Here is a 19697-nt window from a genome sequence, read left to right on the forward strand (position 1 = left end):
TTGTTTTTGTTTAGAACTTTTAATTACCATATTTAATCTGACCAAATACAATCTTAAGTTAAAGAAATAATATTCGAAGTACCAAAAGGTATAGCTTGCCACGTCAATACATAAATTCCAGTTAATTATGCAATCAATAAACTAACAACCGTCAAAACGAAAATAGAACAAACAAGTAACAAGTAAATAAAACCTAACTTGAACAAACATATGTTATTGCGTCGCAAAACTTTTTACTAATATAGACAAAAACAACATATGTAAAAATCTCACACGAGTTTCTATAAATACATGGATAAGTGTACTTTGAAACAATTCGAACTCGAGTAATTGTAAAACTACAATGAAATTAATCGTACTTTTAGCCTTGGTTGCTTGTGCATTTGCCGAGCGCAAATTTATCGGGTAAGAAAAATAAAAGCTAGCTAGTTTGTGTGACATAGAGCATTTTTATTCAATTAATTTAGAAATAAAAAACTATTAGATTGAAATTTTCCTTATATACGTAGCTAGTTACAAAAAAAATAATTAAATTTTTTGCAGTGATCAAGTCATCAGATGTTTCCCAACTGAAGAACAAAATGGTCTTTTTGATGCTTTCCAAGCCAAATATGATGTAAGTATTAAGCATTGTTTTTGCTTACATGACTTACATGACGCTTGTAGCTTTGTGTTAAACCTTATCATATACTTAAACCATTAAAATAATTGGCCTTTTATTACTCAATGTAATAATTGCAAGCATGTGTATTTTAGGTTGAGTTCTGGGCAGGACCTGAGGGACCAAGACCAGTTGATATGCACGTAAGAGGAATTTTCACCAACATTGTCAAAGCTGCTCTTACCGAGAACAAGTAAGCTAAATAACATCGAATCTAGATCAAAATCAATTTTTGAATCTGAAAACTTCTTTCATATAAGTACAATTTCTTTTTGTTAATTTCTCGAAAAAAAAATAGCGTCAAGTACGAGATTATGATCCACGATCTCCAAGCTGATGTTGATGCTCAAACTGATCGTGCCCGTCTTCCACAGATGTCTCTCGACTCTTTCGATTACAATGTGTACCATACTCTTGACGAAGTATGTTTTGTTAATTTATATCCAAAAAGTTATTAACTTTGTTTTCATTACTAAAATACTCAGTAAATACATAAGAAATTAACAAAAAATTCTAAGAGATAGAGATAAAGTTGTAAAGCTAAGTCAATTTTTTTGAAAACCTTGTATTACATCCAACAAGTTTGTGTTTAGTTTCGATTAAATATATCTTGTTTAAAAAATTTAATTGTATAAAACTTACAAAATAAAAAAGATTGAAAGCTGGATGGAAGATATGGTCGCTAAATACTCAGATGCTTCTTTTGTCAACGCTGGTACCTCATACGAAAAGAGAAACATTCGCGCAATCAAGGTACAATTGAACAGCTTGATTATTTTTTAAATTACAAAACATACACTTTCAAAATACAACTTTAAGCAAGATTAAAACATTATGTCACTTACAATATCATTGTTTGTTGAAATTTAACGAACTTTTCTTACAGATTTCAAGCGGAAAATCAAACGCACCAGCTTACGTCATCAACTGCGGTCTTCACGCTCGTGAATGGGTCAACCCAGCAAGTTGTTTGTATGCCGTCAAATACGTAAGTTAAAAAAATTATATACGAAATAAGATATTTTAGATAAAAACTATATTTTATAATTCCTAGCTTTTGGAAAGTTCAGCTAGCGAAAACTTCCGCAGTGAAATTGACTACTACATCACTCCAATCTCTAACCCAGATGGCTACGTTTACACTTGGACCGGTGTAAGTTTATTGTTTTAAACCCATAAAATTTTTATAAGTTCCTTATAACAACAAAAAAGAATACTTTGTTTTAACACATGCTTAAGTATATGTTAAATATTTTTATATAACACTTTTTCTAAATAAATATGAAGTAGTTTTATTTGAAACTAATTATTCAAATTGTTAGGACCGTATGTGGAGAAAGACCAGATCTTTGAACAACTTGTTCTGTGACGGAGTCGACCCCAACAGAAACTTTGACATCAACTGGTCAGGTCAGTGCGGCTTTAAATTGTATTTTATTACTTTTAAACAGTGAGCTAAATAGCTTGTTTTTAGGACCTGGTGCTAGCTCAAGCTCCTGTAACGATGCTTTTTACGGACCTAGTGTCATGTCTGAGGTAAGATATGTTTTCATTGGTTTATTCATAATGAATCCTAACTAGTATGAAGAGGTATTAACATTTGTAAGGTTATTTTAAACGCTTTACATCATTTAGATCGAAGTTCAATCTCTCGCAAACCACGTTGCTTCAATCCCTAACGTGAAAGGATTCATTGACATTCACGCCTACTCTCAATACTGGATGTTCGCATACGCTTACACTTATCGCCACACTAGAGACCACGATATCCTTGTTAGTTTTAAAACATAAAGCACTTTTATTTGGAAACGGTATATAAACTCTTTGTAACAAAGCTTACCGACGTTTTTTGTTTAAAATTGTAATGACAAATTCATATAACAAATGAAAAACATGTATGGATAATAAATAAGTGGTGTTATGTTTGCAGTGTGTATTTAAATAGGTTCATTAATTTAGGATATTTTTCCAGTTTTTATTGATTTATTTACACAGAATTTTAGTTTAATGTTTTAGCAACTTTAATAGTTAATAATCCTAAGAAACTTCAAACTTGTATAATATTTTATTATTTAAAAACATTAACAATTTTAGACCGTTATTGGAGACGAAAGCGCTGCTGCTATCAAGGCTTCTCACGGAAAAACTTATGCTGCTGGAGCAATTTCCGAAGTTATCTGTTAGTATAGTATTAAATAGTAGCCATACTAGCAGAACTATACTTAATATGTTAAGCTTTTTTAAACTAAAATATAATTTAATAAGAAACATATGTTACTATAGTTCTAAATTTGCGAAACTTTTACGTAACTCCTAGATTTAACTTAGAGCTAAATTACTTAAGAATACTAACGTTTGTTTGGAAAAATTAGAAATTTTATCATATTTAAAGACCAAGCATCTGGTTCAACCACTGACTACGTTTACGAAAAATTGGGAGTTAAGTGCTCATTCGCCTCTGAATTGAGAGATACTGGAAGATATGGATTCGTTCTCCCAGAAAAGTAATTTAATAAAATTAACATATATTCATAAACTTATTCTTTTTAACATATAAATTTATTTAAGATTTTAAAGTAAAACATAAAACTTTTTAAATAACTCTTTTTAATGCTAACGATGTTAGCAATTTTTTTTTAGATATTTTTTTTAACTTTGTTAACTTTTGTGTTTAACAAGTAGTTAGTGTTAAAAAAATTTTTTATCCTAGTTTGCTTGTCAAACTACGCAACATTTAAAAAAAAAGTAATTTCTTTTCTCTAATAATTTACATTTTACAGTCAAATTCAACCAACTGCTGAAGAAAGCTTTGCTGGACTCATGGTCATTGCCAAATATGTTGCTAATGGAACCTGTTAAATAGTTCTAATTTACGTAAACAGAATAAACTATACTATAAAAAACTGACTTTTTTTGTTTATTGTTAATTTTATTTCTTTTAAACTAAAGACAAAGGACATAATTGTCAAGCACTGCTAAAAAATGTACAGAAAAATAAATTGTAAACAAAATTTATAGTAGAAAAGTTTTTTTTTAATAATTAACCACTTACAGTATGTACTTAAAAACACACGTTGGCATAGGACTCTAGCCTAAACTTATACAAGCAGATGCGTAAAAGCTATGCTATGTAGTATATAATGCAGAATCATTCGTACTTTACCAGAAATATAGTAATTAAGTTAATGTCTAACAAAAGTAAAGTCTATAAAAAGTGTTTCCGTTTCTAAAATAATAAAGAGGTAAAGTATTCTGATCAACTGTTTTTAAGTAAGCAAAAGAAAATTTTTTTTTATAATTTTAAATCTTGGTTTGATGTAATTTATAAAATAAATTATTATACGTAAAAGTAAATTTTTGAATAACTTTTACTTTGATGTAAAAAGAGGTAAAACAGTTGTTATAAAGATAATTAACTATTATGAAGTTATTTTTGTTCTAAATATAACCAAATTATATGGAGTTCGATCTTTCTCCACAATTACTTATTTATCATAGTTGTGAGTGTTAATATACTTTTTCTTTCTATAAAACAAAGTATCTTTTTAAATGAAAACATTTATATCTAATTTTTGTGTGTAAGTCTAAGAATAATTTTATACCAGTTAGCTTTAAGTGGTACTTTTAAGCACATACTCATCTAATAAGGCCTTCAAAAACTAAACTTTTACCTAATAATATTCAAATTTGTTTGAAAAGAAGTAAGCAATGTACTGAGCTAACTATAATTATAAAAGGCCAAAGTCATCCTAAAAACATACAGTTTGAGTTGAAGGATAAATCATTTATAGACCAACTGGTAATTAAAGTTTAAAAAGGTTGCAAATGATACTGCTTTGATAAGAATAATTAGTATAATAAACTTATTAATAACTACTTTTTATCTATAAACAGTCATTTTTTCATATAGTTTTTGGGTTCTAGTGTCATTGGTCCAGTCTAAATTGTTGCAACTTGTAGTATGTTTTTATCATATTTTAGATTTTTTCAGATCATTAGTTAACTATTAAACTTAACAGATAACATTTTTTAAAGAGTTTACTAACTTATTTATATAATTGTTATAAAAAGAAATAAACAGGAAATAAAAAAGCTAAAGTTACTAACGAAATAAAAAAAAAAGTTAAATTTTTTTTTTAATTTCATACAATATAGAAGTTGTTTTTGTATGTGTTTTAACTTTTTATTTCGTTGTAGTTAAATTTCAGCTTTAGATAATTATTTACAATTGTAAAAATTGACAGCTTAAAAAGTAACGTTGCTTTGTGTTAAGCACATATTTTTTTTGTTTTAAAACTTTATACTCTTTCAGAGCAGGGTTTCCCAAAGTGGACCATGACAGATACTCGGCGGGCCATGAGCAGCAAAGGGGGGAGGGCATGTGCAGTTAAGGAGCCATGAGTTCATATTTTTAAACTTTCAGTTGATATTCAGGAGCTGTTGATGAAGAGCAATAAAAAAGGTCTTATGTGCTTTTAATGATAATTTTTGAGTAATCTTGTCGAAGGGGGGCTTAACTTTTTTAATGTTTTTAAAGGAGACCATTTGAAATAAAGTTTGGGAAACCCTGTTTTAGACAATAAAACAAGTTTTTATTTGAGTATTATTTTTTACTACTTAAGTATCATTTTTTACTATTCGTGTAAATGTAAAAGGTTATTAAGAGAATGGAATAATTAATTGTTAGCTAAAAGAACAGACAAAATGTATAGTTGAAAACTTTTAAGTGCAGTAACCTCTCGCTTATTTACGCACATTGTGTCCACAGAAAAAAATGCGTAAAGATACGAGATATCGTAAAGATACGAGAGGTACCAAATATACTTACTATAATGGCTGTTTTTTTTATATTGCTTCTAGTTAAAAGCGGATTGGGAACTTTCCCACTTTTAACAATTTGTTTACTTTATTTATAAATATAAAAACAAAATATAAAACTATACATATGTTGAAAAAAAGGATGTAAATTTATATAAAATAATTATACTGGTAGAAAAACTTTACTATTTTTTTTTCTGCTACTTTTTGCTAAGAAGTTTGATTAAATTTTTTTTAGAAGTTAATTCATATATAGCGCAAGAGTACTATATTATTTGTATATATATGTATTATTCTCATTATTTTATTATACTTTCATTATTTAACACAGTCATACTTCTTTCATATTTTTAGTTTAATCTCTTATTGTTAATGAATATTTATTAATTAGTCAAGGAACATAAGTTTACTAAGTCTAAAGATATAAAGAGGTGAGTTAGCATTCTAAAACATATTTTTAATTAAAAATATACAATAAATCTAATTTGTGCAATAAAATTAATTTTAATTTTTTGAGTTTTTTAGAATTCTAAAAAGCGTAACTAAACGAGAGTGCGTAAAGATAAGAGAGGTTACTGTAATACACATTTCTTTTATGTCTTATAATTTTTTGTTGTTTAAGGTTTCTTCTTAGGTAAATAAAACTAGTAACAGTATTTCGGTTTTTTTCAGCATTTTTCAACTATGATTTTATCAATACAGCGCGCTTCATCGAGATTATGCTTGATGAGGACGAAACTAAGTCTAGTAAAGTCATTAAGTAATTAGTCATTAGTAATTTTTTGATGGTCTTGTAGTGCAGTCTAGTCTTATTTAAAGCTATGGCGAAAGTATCTCAGCTTTGTTGAAAGTATCCAAAATTCTGATAACAGTTTACTTATCAAACGAGTACAAACTATATACTCACATTGAAACTAACAATGTTTTAGTCGTTCAGTTTTGAACTAATTCGCGTCAATTTTTTTCTACTCTGTGAACAAAAAACGCTTAAGTTCTAATGTGCTCCATAACGCTTAGATTGACTAATACTCACTTCATCATAACTATGTCTTTTTGAAAAAAAGTTCTAATGTTGACGAAAAAAATCGCAGAATGTCATATGGCTGTTTTTAATAAACGTGCAGTTAACTATTATTAATATTTAGGTTGTAATATTTATTTTAAGTTGTAAGAACAAGTAAGCAAAAATATTTTTTTTTATATGTAAGCTTTGACTTTAAAATCTAATTTATAAATAGATTTATCTATTTTTAGATATATCTATTTTTAGAAATTGTAAACAAATTACTATGGTTGAGTTTTTTTTTAGATTATGTTTATCAACTAATTTATATTCTTAAGTTATTACTAAATTGAATAATCATATCACTTGCTGAAATATTAATATAACTCAAAGCTGAAAATTTTGGAGATTTTTTTTAATAAAGTATTTAACTCAAATTTTAAATGTCTTTTAATTTAAGTCTTAAAACATTGGTAATTTTATTATCACTTAAAATTTTAAATCTAAACATTAAAAATTACGAATGTAAAAACTGAAAGTTTAATAAAATAAAGAAAAAATAAAATTAGGCCTATAGTTTTTAACTATAATAATACAACCTTATACACTTAATTTGGTATAAAATACCATTTATTAATTTAAGTATACTAAAAAATTGGTTGTCTTATTGTTTTAGTTTTTTTATATTCTTTGTTTTTCTTTGATTTAAGATTAAAATTTTTAAGGGTTCAAGATAAAAGTATGTGCCATGTGGTGGTTGTCACGCGATAAATAAAAGTCCTTAAATACACTTTTGATCTTTTTAAGTGTTTTAATAACTATTACACGACTGGTTGTTTAAAAGACTTTTGCTGTCTTGTTAGTACACTAGGAAGCATCCAAAATGGACGGTACGACCGTGGGAGAAATTCTGCTAATATTGTGCTATATTAATTAGGTGTCCGCGCTAGGGACTGTAACTTTCGTTTATTTCAACCAAATTGTCGATTTCGTGCTCATTTTAAGTATAAAAATTTGTATATTGTACGGCGAGCATAGCAACTATAAAAAAAATATATTTTAAGAATAATTTTTTAGAAAAACAACCCCCTGCCAAGATCCGGCCCGCCAGGTAGAAATCTCTGGCCGCAACGTATTTTAAAGCTTAAAAATCATTAATTTACAAATTGTAAATAAACAGTAATTTGATTGATGATCATATTATCACAACATTTTTTTTTCAAGTTTTTCTTGTAAACTAAACAACAAAGGTGTTCCAAAAATACCTATCCTAACAAATCTTACCCTTCAGTTTTATATAAAATGAGGCCTAGTGCTAACCTTCCTCTGTAATAAAGTATAAAAATTTGATCCTTACTAGCAACAAGACAACAAGCTGTTAAATTATGAATGTATATTATAAGCTGCATTTAGTGTTCTGTCAATTCGACTACAAACAATTCAATGCTTCTTCAAATTTTTCCATAAATAATTTATGTTTAAAGCTAGGAAAAACTATGTATATACTGGCACATTTTACAAACTAATATAGTCTTTTTACCAAAAAGTGAGTAGTAGTACTAATTGAATCTTTTCTAGGGAACAATTATAACTTTGTAAATATCAAAGGTTAAGGTTTTAAAAAGAATTTGAATTTTACTAAATAATAAAAAAAAACTTCAGGGTTCTTAAAAATCCTTGATATCTGGAAAAACTCTAATTTGATAATTTATAAAAAAAAAACTGAAAAAACCTAGAATTAAAAAAACTGGAACTTCAAACAAAAACAACTAAGGAACCTTGAAAAACTCGAAAATATAAATTAAGTTTGCATCTAAATTCTAAAGTAACAAAATTTCAACTGTATACAAAATATATCTATCATAAGGTAATTTTTTTCTTGTGTATCATTAATTATTTTTTAAATAAAAAAACTCTTTAAAAAAAGCTTCAATATCTTTTCAATATTATTATACTATATAAGATAGTTTTTTTACTTAAGTTTAATTTTATACTAAAAACTAATTTAAAAACTTGTTTTTTACAGGGGTGGCCAAAAATCCTGGAATTTGAGAAATTTAAAAGAAAAATCTGGAAAAACCTGAGATTTTGAACAAAAACCACTTAAAAACTTGGAGTTTTAAGCTATTTTACATGTAAAGTATCAAATTTTTATTGAATACATAAAATCTACCAAAAAACTTAAAAAAAATTGTATCATTTTTTTTTCATAAAAAAAACACATTTAAAATAGCTTATTTTAATTTTTAAAATAAATACAGTATCTTTAATGTTGTTTTACTATTTTGAGCCAAAAATAGTTTCCTGAGTTTTCTATATCTAATTCTTCATTATACATAACCTAACACTTAAAATTATAACAATAAACAATGAACTTTACCGCAAGATCAACAACAACAGCATCCGAGACAATCCTACGACCGGTTTCGTCCTTATTAGGACTCATCAGGCAGGAATAGTCGCGAGAAACCGCTATTGTGATCTTAAACAAGCGGGCTTAAGTACGAAGTACTGAAGCGATTGTTTGTGGGCAAAGTTGAAAAAATGACACAGCTAAATCATTCACAGCCCAACGTCTCAGACATTGTCAGCTTGTTGTGAGATTGTAGTCTGCGCTCGTTTGATCAGTTTTAGCCAGTATGTTAAAATTATGTTATGTTTTCAATCTTAATTTTATGTATATTTAAACAGCAGATTTTAGTTTATTCCTAAAATTCAATTATACCCTGAAAATAGAAGAACTGCGGAAGCAAATTATTTATGAAACTAACATTAGCAAAAATTTTTATTGATGGTAAACTTTCTTATTAAGTGCATGTTTATATCAAATTTCCTTACTTTTTTTTTGTAAAACCTTTAATTTTTCCTGACTTTTGTCAATATTTTTCTTTGTTCCTGACTTTGTGGCAACCATGCTCAGGTTAGTTTTTTTTTTTTAGGCTACTAATACTATGGATAATTTTCTAAGCCTCATACCAGTTTATATGCTTAGATTTTTTTTTACTTAAAATTGTTTTTTTTCTTCTAACTTCCAAGCAATACTTTTTTTAGTAAAAATATCTAGCTTTTGTTTTCGGTTAGTTTAATGTTAGTTTTTTAAAGGGGCATGTAGAGTTACACTGCACTTGTTACTTGCTCTAGTTATTTGATGTAAGTTAATGCTTTACAGTCAAAAGATATTAATCATTGTAAAAGGATAAATTAAAGTTGTCCTGGGCAAGACGTTATAAGGTATCCGTGGTGTACAACTCAATAACCAAAAGGTTTTTTCGTGCACTAGGTCCTAGGACAAAATATTTCAAGCACACTTTTTGTTGTTTAATAAACTATGTTTTTTTAGCATTAAAATTATGTTTCCCTTTTTTTATTATATATTTGTATATATTTTTAAGAGTTCAAGCTTGATTATTAGTATATATATATTTTAGCTCATACTACTTTTCTCCCCATTTTTTTATATGTTTTGACCTTTGAGTTTTAATCTTACATTGTTTATCTCAGAGAATTTTTAATGCTGTCTTTAGAACTTCTTCTACCCATCATAGAACATTAAATTCTTACTAACTCAGACTAGTTATCATTAGCTTTACCTCTGATTCAGTTAATTAAACTTTAAATTGTTAAATGTCTTAAAAAGAATCTTTCAATATTACAAGGTTGCCACATGCTTATGATAACTAAGACTAGTTTGGATTAAATGAAAAAACTCAGGCTAGTTAAAATAATTTTGAAAAGTTCCATTTTTTTGGTTATATTTTTAACTCAGACTTATTTTTTTGACTCAAAATTATATTTTCTTTTCAGTTATGTTTTTATCAGGGTTCATACGCATCAGGCTAAATCAGTTTTTTAGCAATTTTGTTAGCATGTTAGTTTTTGCCGGTTAAAATGTTTGAAAAATTTGTGAGTTATTAAATTCATTTTGAAAACAATTCTTTTTTAAAATATATTTTTAAGTAAAAGTTTGATTTTAGCTTTATTTTACCAAGTTGAAACACTAATGGAAAAATGTCAGGGTTTGTCAGTACAAATTAAAAAATTCTGAGATTTTTAAGAAAAAAAGTTTATTTGTGAAAAATGTTTTGTTAATATTTATGGTAAAAAAGCATTCAGTCTCTGTAAGCTTATTTTTACCAAAATCAAGGCATTGTTGGCAAAGTATTTGATTTGTCAGTACAAATGCTAGAAATCTTCTTAATGTCTAAATTTAATTTGAAAATAAGTTTGTTTTATATCAAATAGATTATTATATTATGAATATCTTTCTAAGTAAGCATTTGGTTTTTTGTAGCCCTGTACTTGGTGAGTTACCACTCTGAAAGTAAAATATTAAATACGTCTGCAGGGGTTACATGACAATTTGAGTTTTGACTAACAAATGACTATGATATTTTCCAGGGGCCATATATAATTAAGTAGTTATAAATTGAAAAAGTAAAAATTGAACTAAAAATATTTATTATTATTACTAGGCTTTGTAATTTACAAACAAACTAACCAGCTGCATCATTTAATAAGTTTGTAAGCTAAATTGTTGCTAATCAACAAAGATTTGGTAAAAGTCAGTTTAGATCAGGGTTTCCCAAAGTGGGCTAAGTGGCCCCCTTGAGGGTCATGAGCAGCAAAGGGGAGCCATGAGCAGTAAAGGGGCATAACATCTTAATTTAAATTTTACACTTGATATTCTAGAGTTAATGATGAGGACCAAAAAAAAAACGTCTTAAGCGTTTTTAATGGTTGTTTTTAAACTTACACTAGATATTCTGGATTAGAGGGGGCCATAGCTTATTATTTTCTTTGAAGGGAGCCATTTGAAAAAAAAGTTTAGGAAACCCTGCTCTAGATCAAGACATATCAGTCTAAAATATTATGTCAATTTGTTTTGTTTTTTTACTGAACGAAACCTGTTTGTATTCACTGTATGATTTTATTATAAACTGTTAAACTAGCTATATTACATTTTTTTGGTAGTGTATGCATATATTTAGTCTTTTGTTTTTTAGTTTAAAGTCATTAAAAGTTTATATTTTTCCAATTTATATAATTTAGATTTGTTTTTGAGTTATAACATGCCTGCAAATAACGTATGAAAAAAAGATAAATAGAAAAGTTTGACAAATTTGAAGCTAATTATTTAATTTTAATAACATTGAATCAACTGATTATTTTGCTTCCTTTTGTAGTATTTAAACAGAGTGGCCATTTTATCTGGAAACACATTTTACCTGGAATTTGAAAATGTAAGCAAAAGCCTGAAATCTTGAATAATTTTTTTATTTAAATTTATTGTATTAAATACATAAGAAATAACTATTATAAACGAAAAAAAATTATATATTATTCAAAGTTTTATTATTAAAAATTTTTAAATTTGCGTTATAGTATTTTTAAAGTAATTATCTATAATATTAAACACTTTTTTTTATCTTGAATTTAAGTTTGTGTTAAAAAGGGACAAGAAATCTTATTCTTAATAAACCTGGGAGAAGTCAAAAAACCTAAAAAAAGTTTATAAAAAAGAGTGGCCATCTAGTTATCAAAAATTTTCTACCTATTGAATTTCTATTACTAAAAAGTCTAATTTAACTTCTTATGCTTTCAAACTAAACTGCTATAAGCTAAAGTTTTTGATCCTTTGCCTAAGGTATAAAAAAATTTTATCGGTTACTAAAGATTGCTTAAATATGAAAGTGAAAACCAAGTATGTTCAACTAATACTAATTGTAATAGTAAAAATATTTAAGTTCTTAATTATTAGCTTATAGTTTAATTCTAGTGCCACATTAATAAACACTTAACTACTAATTAGTAACTTTATACTATTTCTGTTTAATTTTATTGAAATTGTATGCATTTTCCAGATTTTAAATAGTTTTTTTTTTGTTTTGTTGGTCAATGGAAAAATTATACTCCAGTAATGTTTTATTACAAGTTAAAAGTAAGTATTTAGCAGAGTTCAGAAGGTTTCCTACCGAGATAAAAAATGGAAATTTTGGATTGTTTTTGGATACCATTACTAGTTTACATCAGGTTAAATCTGAGGATATTGTTTTAACTTATACAGATCCTATACATGGTGACCTCTTACCGATTAATAATGATGAAAACTTTGTTAAAGCTAAACAATCTTGCAAGAGAGGTATTCTTAGAATCTACATACATGAAAAAGATAACTATCAAGTAAGCAATGGATTTGGGCAGTCTACAATAAGCATTTCAAAAAAATCAAAGCGCCAGCAACCACTCATTAGCTTACCAGAAGATTTTAGACCGGTTTCAGCTATTATAGATGTTGATATACTTCCTGAAACTCTAAGAAGAGTTCGTCTTCACAACCATGGTGCTAACAAACCTCTTGGATTTTTCATAAGAGATGGTAAAAGCCTCAGAATGTCAGATGATGGGGTTGAAAAAATACCTGGTATATTTATATCCAGGCTTGTTCAAGGAGGTCTGGCTGAAATGACAGGATTGCTTGCTGTCAACGATGAAGTGCTGGAAGTAAATGGAATTGAAGTTGCAAACAAATCTCTTGACCAAGTAACTGACATGATGGTTGCTAACTCTTCTAATTTAATTATCACTGTGAAACCTGCTTCAATGAGAAACATTGCAGAGTCCACAAGACTGAAAGTAAGTGAAAGATCTCCTCTATCTTCTGTCTTGCAAAATTTCGAGATGGAAAATATTCAAGAGGAGGAAGACACAGTAAAAGATCTTGTTGAGCCTTCATTAAACAATGCGATTGAGTTTCATTCTCATGAAGATGCTAGTGTTGTTTTGAAATCAGATATTTTAGGTTCATCTGACACAGACTCCTTTAAGGGTTCCCTTCCAATATTAAGAAGATCTTCTGAAGTTATGAGCTCCAGTAGTCGAAGTTCTTCGTCTTCAGTTAGAAGTTCACAACATCTAAAAAAGCGTAATAACAAAAATGTTTCCTCTTTCATTGCTGACAATGGTGTAGTCAATCTATGATAACATATATTTATACTAACTGTGATGCTTTTGTGGTCGAAGACCATTCATTAAGTTTACTTTGTATAAGTACTTGCGTACCAGTACTTGTGTTTGTACTATACTATGTTAATAAGTATAACTTGTATTATACTTCTTTTACATGAGTATACTGCAATACTTATTTATTTTAAAACTAATGCCAAACGCATAACCATACTGTTTTAAAAGTCTAGAGTAAGTTCCAGCTTATAAACAATTTGTTGATCAAAATTTTATCTTATTTGCTTACTTATTTTATACTGTTGTTTATAATTGGTTTATTTAGCCTAAATCTATTTAAACTTACTTTCAATAGTTTTGTTTTATGAATCAAAATTTCTGACATTTTTTAAATGTTGTTGTAAGTATAGTTTATCTAAAATGGCAATAATTTTTATTTTGTTTTTTCATTGTGATTTTTCACCAGAATAATGTATTTTCAAGTGAGTTTAAATTATTACATTTCATTTCGTTTTTCATCATACTGGTAAAGTTTACTTTCTTTCAATTGACTAGATTTTACAAAATACTTCTGTCAAAATTAAGTCTGCACAGCCCAATCAAGTATTTCATATAGATTATTTTAATTTTGACCAAATTTTCAGTACTTCAGAAACGATATATATCTATATCATATCTATCAGAGAGTACAATTGTTTTCTTTTATTCTTTTTCTTATTATGATGTTTGAAACTGTTATTAACAACTGTTTGTGTTTTAAATATGATTCGTTCAGTTCTAATAAATTTTTATTCTAAAAAAAGTTATGCTAATCACTAGTGAAATTTTACTCAAAACTTTTAATTTATAAATGACTAGAGAAATAAACAAATTTTTAATGTATAAATAATTTGATAATTAGATTTATGCTTTACTAAAAAATTCTACCAATTGCAATTTTACTATATTTAAATCATTAATGTTTTCAAAACAGTTTAACTCTTTGAAATAATCTATCTGTGAAATGGACAGTAATTTTTAGTTTTTTTTTTTATAATAGTATTGTGATGACAAACAATACTTTTATACTAAACATTTCTACTTATAAAATACCAGTTCAATTGTAAATTGTTTCGCGAAAAATAAAAACTAAGTAAGTCTTTTACACTAAAAGTTTCGAATACAGAGCACAAACTCCAGTTTTATATGTGATAATCTGGCTTTAAATAATAACAAAAATGTTTGTGTTTATTAACAACTGTTTCAACTACTCAGTAAAGTAATTAAGTAATACAAGGTTTTATCTTAAATCATTTATAAGGCTTTGTTTAGACTCCTTTCATTTATCTTTTAATTAAATTGCATTTGAATAGTTCATTTATCTGTCTAGTTCGGTTAAAGTGCTCTTTTTTTTGGTTCCCCAGCGGGACTAACTTATCTAGATATTTTAGGGTTTTACCTTTTAACACATACTTTGTTTACGGGATTGTAGTAGTTGTAGAATTTACAAGGAATAAACAATGATCAAACTGTATGGTACTTTTTAAACATTTTTCTATACAGCTCGCATGTTTATATAATATAACAAAAAATAATATTTTAGTAGAATTTATTAAGAGTGTTTTTAGCTTGCTTTAATCAGAAGTAAAGTTGAATACACAAACTAAAACTTGTTTTTAATCAAATCAGTATGAATCACCATAGTATGCACGTGCAATGATATGATACAACTAATTTTTTGATATTGTATAAACAACTAAAACTTTTAATAATAAAATGCCTTGAAACACTTAGTTGTGTTTGCATGTAGCAAAAATGTAAATAATGTATACTTCTAGATTGAAAAATAAGAATTTATTGTTGCTACAGTAACATTGTTTGTAAAAAAAAAAGTCTTTTTATGATTAAATTTTTTTAACTTTTGAAAAAAACCAAAGTAAAATTATGTAGTAAACCATCTGACTGATACTTCTTTTATTATTTTTCATTTGATGTGGTAAGACAAATCCTAAAAATATATTTATATATAAAAATCATTCATCAACTTACATTATCTCAACATTGAAAAAATACTATTAAGAGTGAATACATTATTTAATTAATTTTTAAGTGTTTGATAATGCAGTCTTAGTTTTTATGTTAAAACTATTTAATTTAAACTAAAAAGTTTTAAATTGATTTTTTATTACTTATTTTGCCTAACAAAAATATTAGTTTACAAAGATGTAGTTGCTAGTGTTACTGGTTATATCTTACGATTAATAAGCAAACTTTTGAAAAAATATACATACACGTTCTTCAGTAAGCTACTTTTTATTTTTTAATCTTCAATAAGCATTTTTTATTTCTACTAATCTAATTTGAAGCTGTAAATTTATGAGAAAAAAAAAGGGTAGGCTTTATCATTTTTTTTTTCAATTCCAAATGTAGTTTTTTTAAAGTTCATTTTTTGTACGTAAGAAATGGTATCAAAAATAAAAGTACTAACATTTGTACAAAATAGAACTGCGACTACTCAATAAAATAACAAAATCTTTAATACTAAAATGCTACGATATTTTGAAGCTTGTATACAGTGTGAGTAAAAATAAATAAATTTTGATATATATGGTTTTAATTTTGCTTCTCAATTTTCAGCTACATTAAATCTTATCGTTGTCTTTAATTCAAATATTGTATTTCGGTCATGTGGTTAAATACACAAGCTTTAAAGGTTTCATTTAGTTATAAAAAGTGTTTTTTGTAATAAAGACAGTTTTTTTTTACTTTTCCATACTTAATAAACTTTTAAACATAGTAGTAATATTATGGATGTCTTTAGCATGACTGAAATGTTTTTGTCAATAAGCACTAGATTGCCATCACGACCATCAACAACAGTTCCTGAGACAATCTACTACTTTAAAAGTCTTGGTAATTTTTAATCAGCTCATTATCACCAGCAGAACTGAATTTCATTTGCTTAAACGTTTTAGCTGTTTACCACATTTATACCTTTTCTAATATAAAGGAAACTATAGTTGCGTTGGTATATCTTTTAACCTTTTTTTTTCTTAAACTAGCTTTACTTAAAAATTAAGATTTTTCTTTTTTCAGATTTTATTACTGAAGCTGCAAGTAAAAATATAAAAAATAAACTAGTGTATAGATAAAAAGTACATTCTATGTTTTAAAATATTACTTAAAATGTGTTTTGATAATAAAACTATTAATTTTTTTTATTAAATGTAATTAAGCTTTATTTTATATTTAACAAAATTACTTTTCTTAAAGCTATTTACAAACTTAGTATTCAAACTTTGTTTTTGGAATACTAAACAACTTTTTTCAGAATTAGTCTTTTTTTTTTCTTAAAAAATTAAACACTAATTATAACTATTATAAAGTATGTAGATTTTTATTTGATTATAAGCTTAAAAACTTTTGTTAACTTGGCCTGCTGGCATAGCTGTTCTAATGGCAGCTTTGAAATAGTTGGTTAACAAAACAACTAATATTTTAATTTAAACTTTATATAGTCTGTTTTAGATAAAAATATTGTCTCGTATGAAATACTTTCTTAAAGTTTTTAAGAATTTAAAGAGTTGTAGCAGACCTCTTTCAATCACAAATGATAATGGATTAAAGCCATTTTTTACAATATATTACAGTATATTATGTATAGATGATAAATTTAAATTGTATTTCTAATAATACTTTTAATATTTTAAATTATCTCGGATGATATTTAATACTATCTCTTTTTCTGATATAATAATTATTTCTCACCACAAGTATTTTTAGTTAGCTTTGTCGCTCTTGTCGTTATATAACATAACTAAATTTTAGTTGAGCAGAATTATTGTCTCCAGTAAGAACTCCATGACAGTCTAGTACTTTTTAGACTTTTTTCAATTGAAAAATAGAACAAGAGACATTTCATTATTATTCATTGTTAAGTAATTTAAATAAGTCTTTTCAAAATAAACTGAAACAAAAGTATATCAAAGTCAAAACATTTAAAAGTTTATAAAGTATAAGATGACGTTATAATCGAGTGAAAAATTTAGATCTAATAGTTAATTAAATATTACGGCTAAAAATAACTGTTTTCTACTAAAAAGTTTTATATTTGAAATCATACTAAAACGAGCCAATGATAAATTTTACAATGATAAAATTCAACGTTTAAAATAAATAAACGATTACTATAAAACTACATGATGTAAAGATTTGAAATGTCTAGTCTGACAAACCAACTTTTTCTGCTAACATAAGTTAGTCTTTAACGATTTAATACACAAAGCTTCCAGAAAATCTATCTAAAGAGACTTCTTTCTAGTTTTTTCTCTGATTATTTTTGTTTAAGTGTTAAAAGTTATTTTTTGGCTTATTATAGCTTTTATTTAAGCATATTTTGTACGAAAAAATTTTCAAGAGATCTTTTTGTACATCAAGTCCGTAGATCTTAATTTTTTGAGGTTTATCGTTATTTTAGTTTTTGTTCAATAAACTTATAATTATAAAAAAATTTCAGTCTTCATTAGAGATCCCAATTATAACTTAAATTTTTTCTGTTTTATTTCTAAATTTACTTACAGCGATTTAAAGTCTTTTACTTAAGAAGTTTTTTAAATATAAATGTACATTACCTTATTTTTTTAGACTATGAACTTTAATTTGATAATATTTTTTATAATTTAATATTTTTTATTACTTAAATTTTATCTCCTTTTAAGAAATTGGGGACTCTTAGTTTAATGTTAAGTTTATAGTAGTTTTGATTGATATTATCATTTTTATAAAAAAATTCATCAAATCATCTTTTCATTCTACTGGTCTTATATGTTTAAGATTTTTCTTCTTTCTGGACCACTTTGCTTTTCCGCTAAAATGTATGGACCTTAAGATAAAAGTTCTACATCATAACTAGTGGCGACGTGTAATATTTTTGTTAGAAGCTAGTTTAAATTTACAAGTATTTTTTAGATTCCTAATTTTGATAGTTTTTTGTAAGTTAAAAACAATACAACTGTAACAAAATATCAAGTTGCACTTGATTACGGTTTAGATTTGGTTGGAAGTTTTTAGCTAAAAGTTCATTCATTAGTTAATGATCTAAAGGTACCTACATCCATAGGTTACACAACTACAACTAATTGTTTGTAAACAGAAGTTTGTTTAAAAATAGCAACTTTAAGAGTTTTATATAACTACAATAAGGTTTTTAAAGTTTTAATGTGGAGCACTTTCTCCAATGCTCCACACTACGCGACGCTTTTTGTTATGACATATTTGTCGTCTAAGTTGTATGCATTACTATTTAAGTTTGTCAATCGATTGTTTCCCGTTTTTCAATGCACAATGTAAACTTTTATACTTTAAATTTACACTTTAAAAAAGTACTTCGGTACTTTTTCATAGTTTTAAGCATAAAACTACTTATGAAATAAATAACAGTTGTTATAGTTTACTATAAAAATAAAAACCTTAAAAATTATAACTTAAAAAAATACTTTTTTTTAATGTTTATAAATAATATTTTAAAATCTATAAACTTTAAATACTTCATCAATTTCTATTTTTTCTATAAAAACTTTCTTAATAACCTTATTATTTGTAATTTTTAGTTTTATGCATAACATCAGTTGCTTCAATGTACTATAAAATTTAATGTATATAGAGGTTTCTAAGTAAAAATAGTGTTTTAATGTTTAAGTACTCTTCCTAAAACTAAACTTTACTTTCATAATTACACTTTTTTTCTTAATTATTTTTTTTTTGTTTCAATTTAACGGACAAGTTTAGTACTTTGTTTTTTAAACTTGCAAAAGTGTTTAAAACGTCACTCTCAAAATAAAAAATAAAATAGTTGTGTTAGAAAATGACAGAAACATTAAGATTTTAATTTTCAATAAATAAATTTAACTTAGTTAACAAAATAGTAAAGTACAGTATTACCTTTGTAAAACATACTTTATTAAGAAAACTTAGCTTTAAGATGAACAAAATACGCTATGACTAGTATAAAATAATAATTGTTTAATGCTGTCGTTCTACAATATTTTTTAGGTGAAGTAATCTTTTTTATTAGTGAATTAATTTAAAAATCACTGCATGAAGATTTCATTTGCTTTTTACTGAGTTGTGTAGAGCTAGTTTTACTCAATAATTTAAGCTTTAAAACCTATATCTATACCAAAATACTTTTTATTAAATAATTTTTTTTTTACTATAAAAAAAAACTAAGTTAATTAAGTTACAAAATAAATAAATAATATTTAACTTTGAAAAGAA

General features: G+C 26.1%; 2 protein-coding genes across 2 annotated transcripts; both read left to right on the top strand.

Moving 5' to 3' along the window:
• The first annotated feature begins 343 nt into the window (after window positions 1-343).
• On the top strand, window positions 344-3520 carry LOC145828627 (carboxypeptidase B-like). The gene is made up of 13 exons (XM_082936382.1): window positions 344-405; window positions 544-616; window positions 757-854; window positions 960-1083; window positions 1316-1414; window positions 1548-1649; window positions 1716-1814; window positions 1984-2071; window positions 2136-2197; window positions 2297-2434; window positions 2756-2840; window positions 3054-3165; window positions 3442-3520. Exons 1-13 carry the CDS (start codon window positions 344-346, stop codon window positions 3518-3520), a joined length of 1221 nt encoding a protein of 406 aa, XP_082792508.1.
• Window positions 3521-12349: 8829 nt separating this feature from the next.
• Window positions 12350-14034, top strand: LOC145829226 (partitioning defective 6 homolog gamma-like). The gene has a single exon (XM_082936967.1). The coding sequence runs from the start codon at window positions 12378-12380 to the stop codon at window positions 13458-13460; it is 1083 nt and encodes a 360-aa protein (XP_082793093.1). The 5' UTR covers window positions 12350-12377; the 3' UTR covers window positions 13461-14034.
• Window positions 14035-19697: the final 5663 nt, after the last annotated feature.

The sequence above is a fragment of the Thalia democratica genome, chromosome 2 (genome assembly GCF_965202585.1).
Source record: "Thalia democratica chromosome 2, ktThaDemo2.hap1.1, whole genome shotgun sequence".
Lineage (NCBI taxonomy): Eukaryota > Metazoa > Chordata > Thaliacea > Salpida > Salpidae > Thalia > Thalia democratica.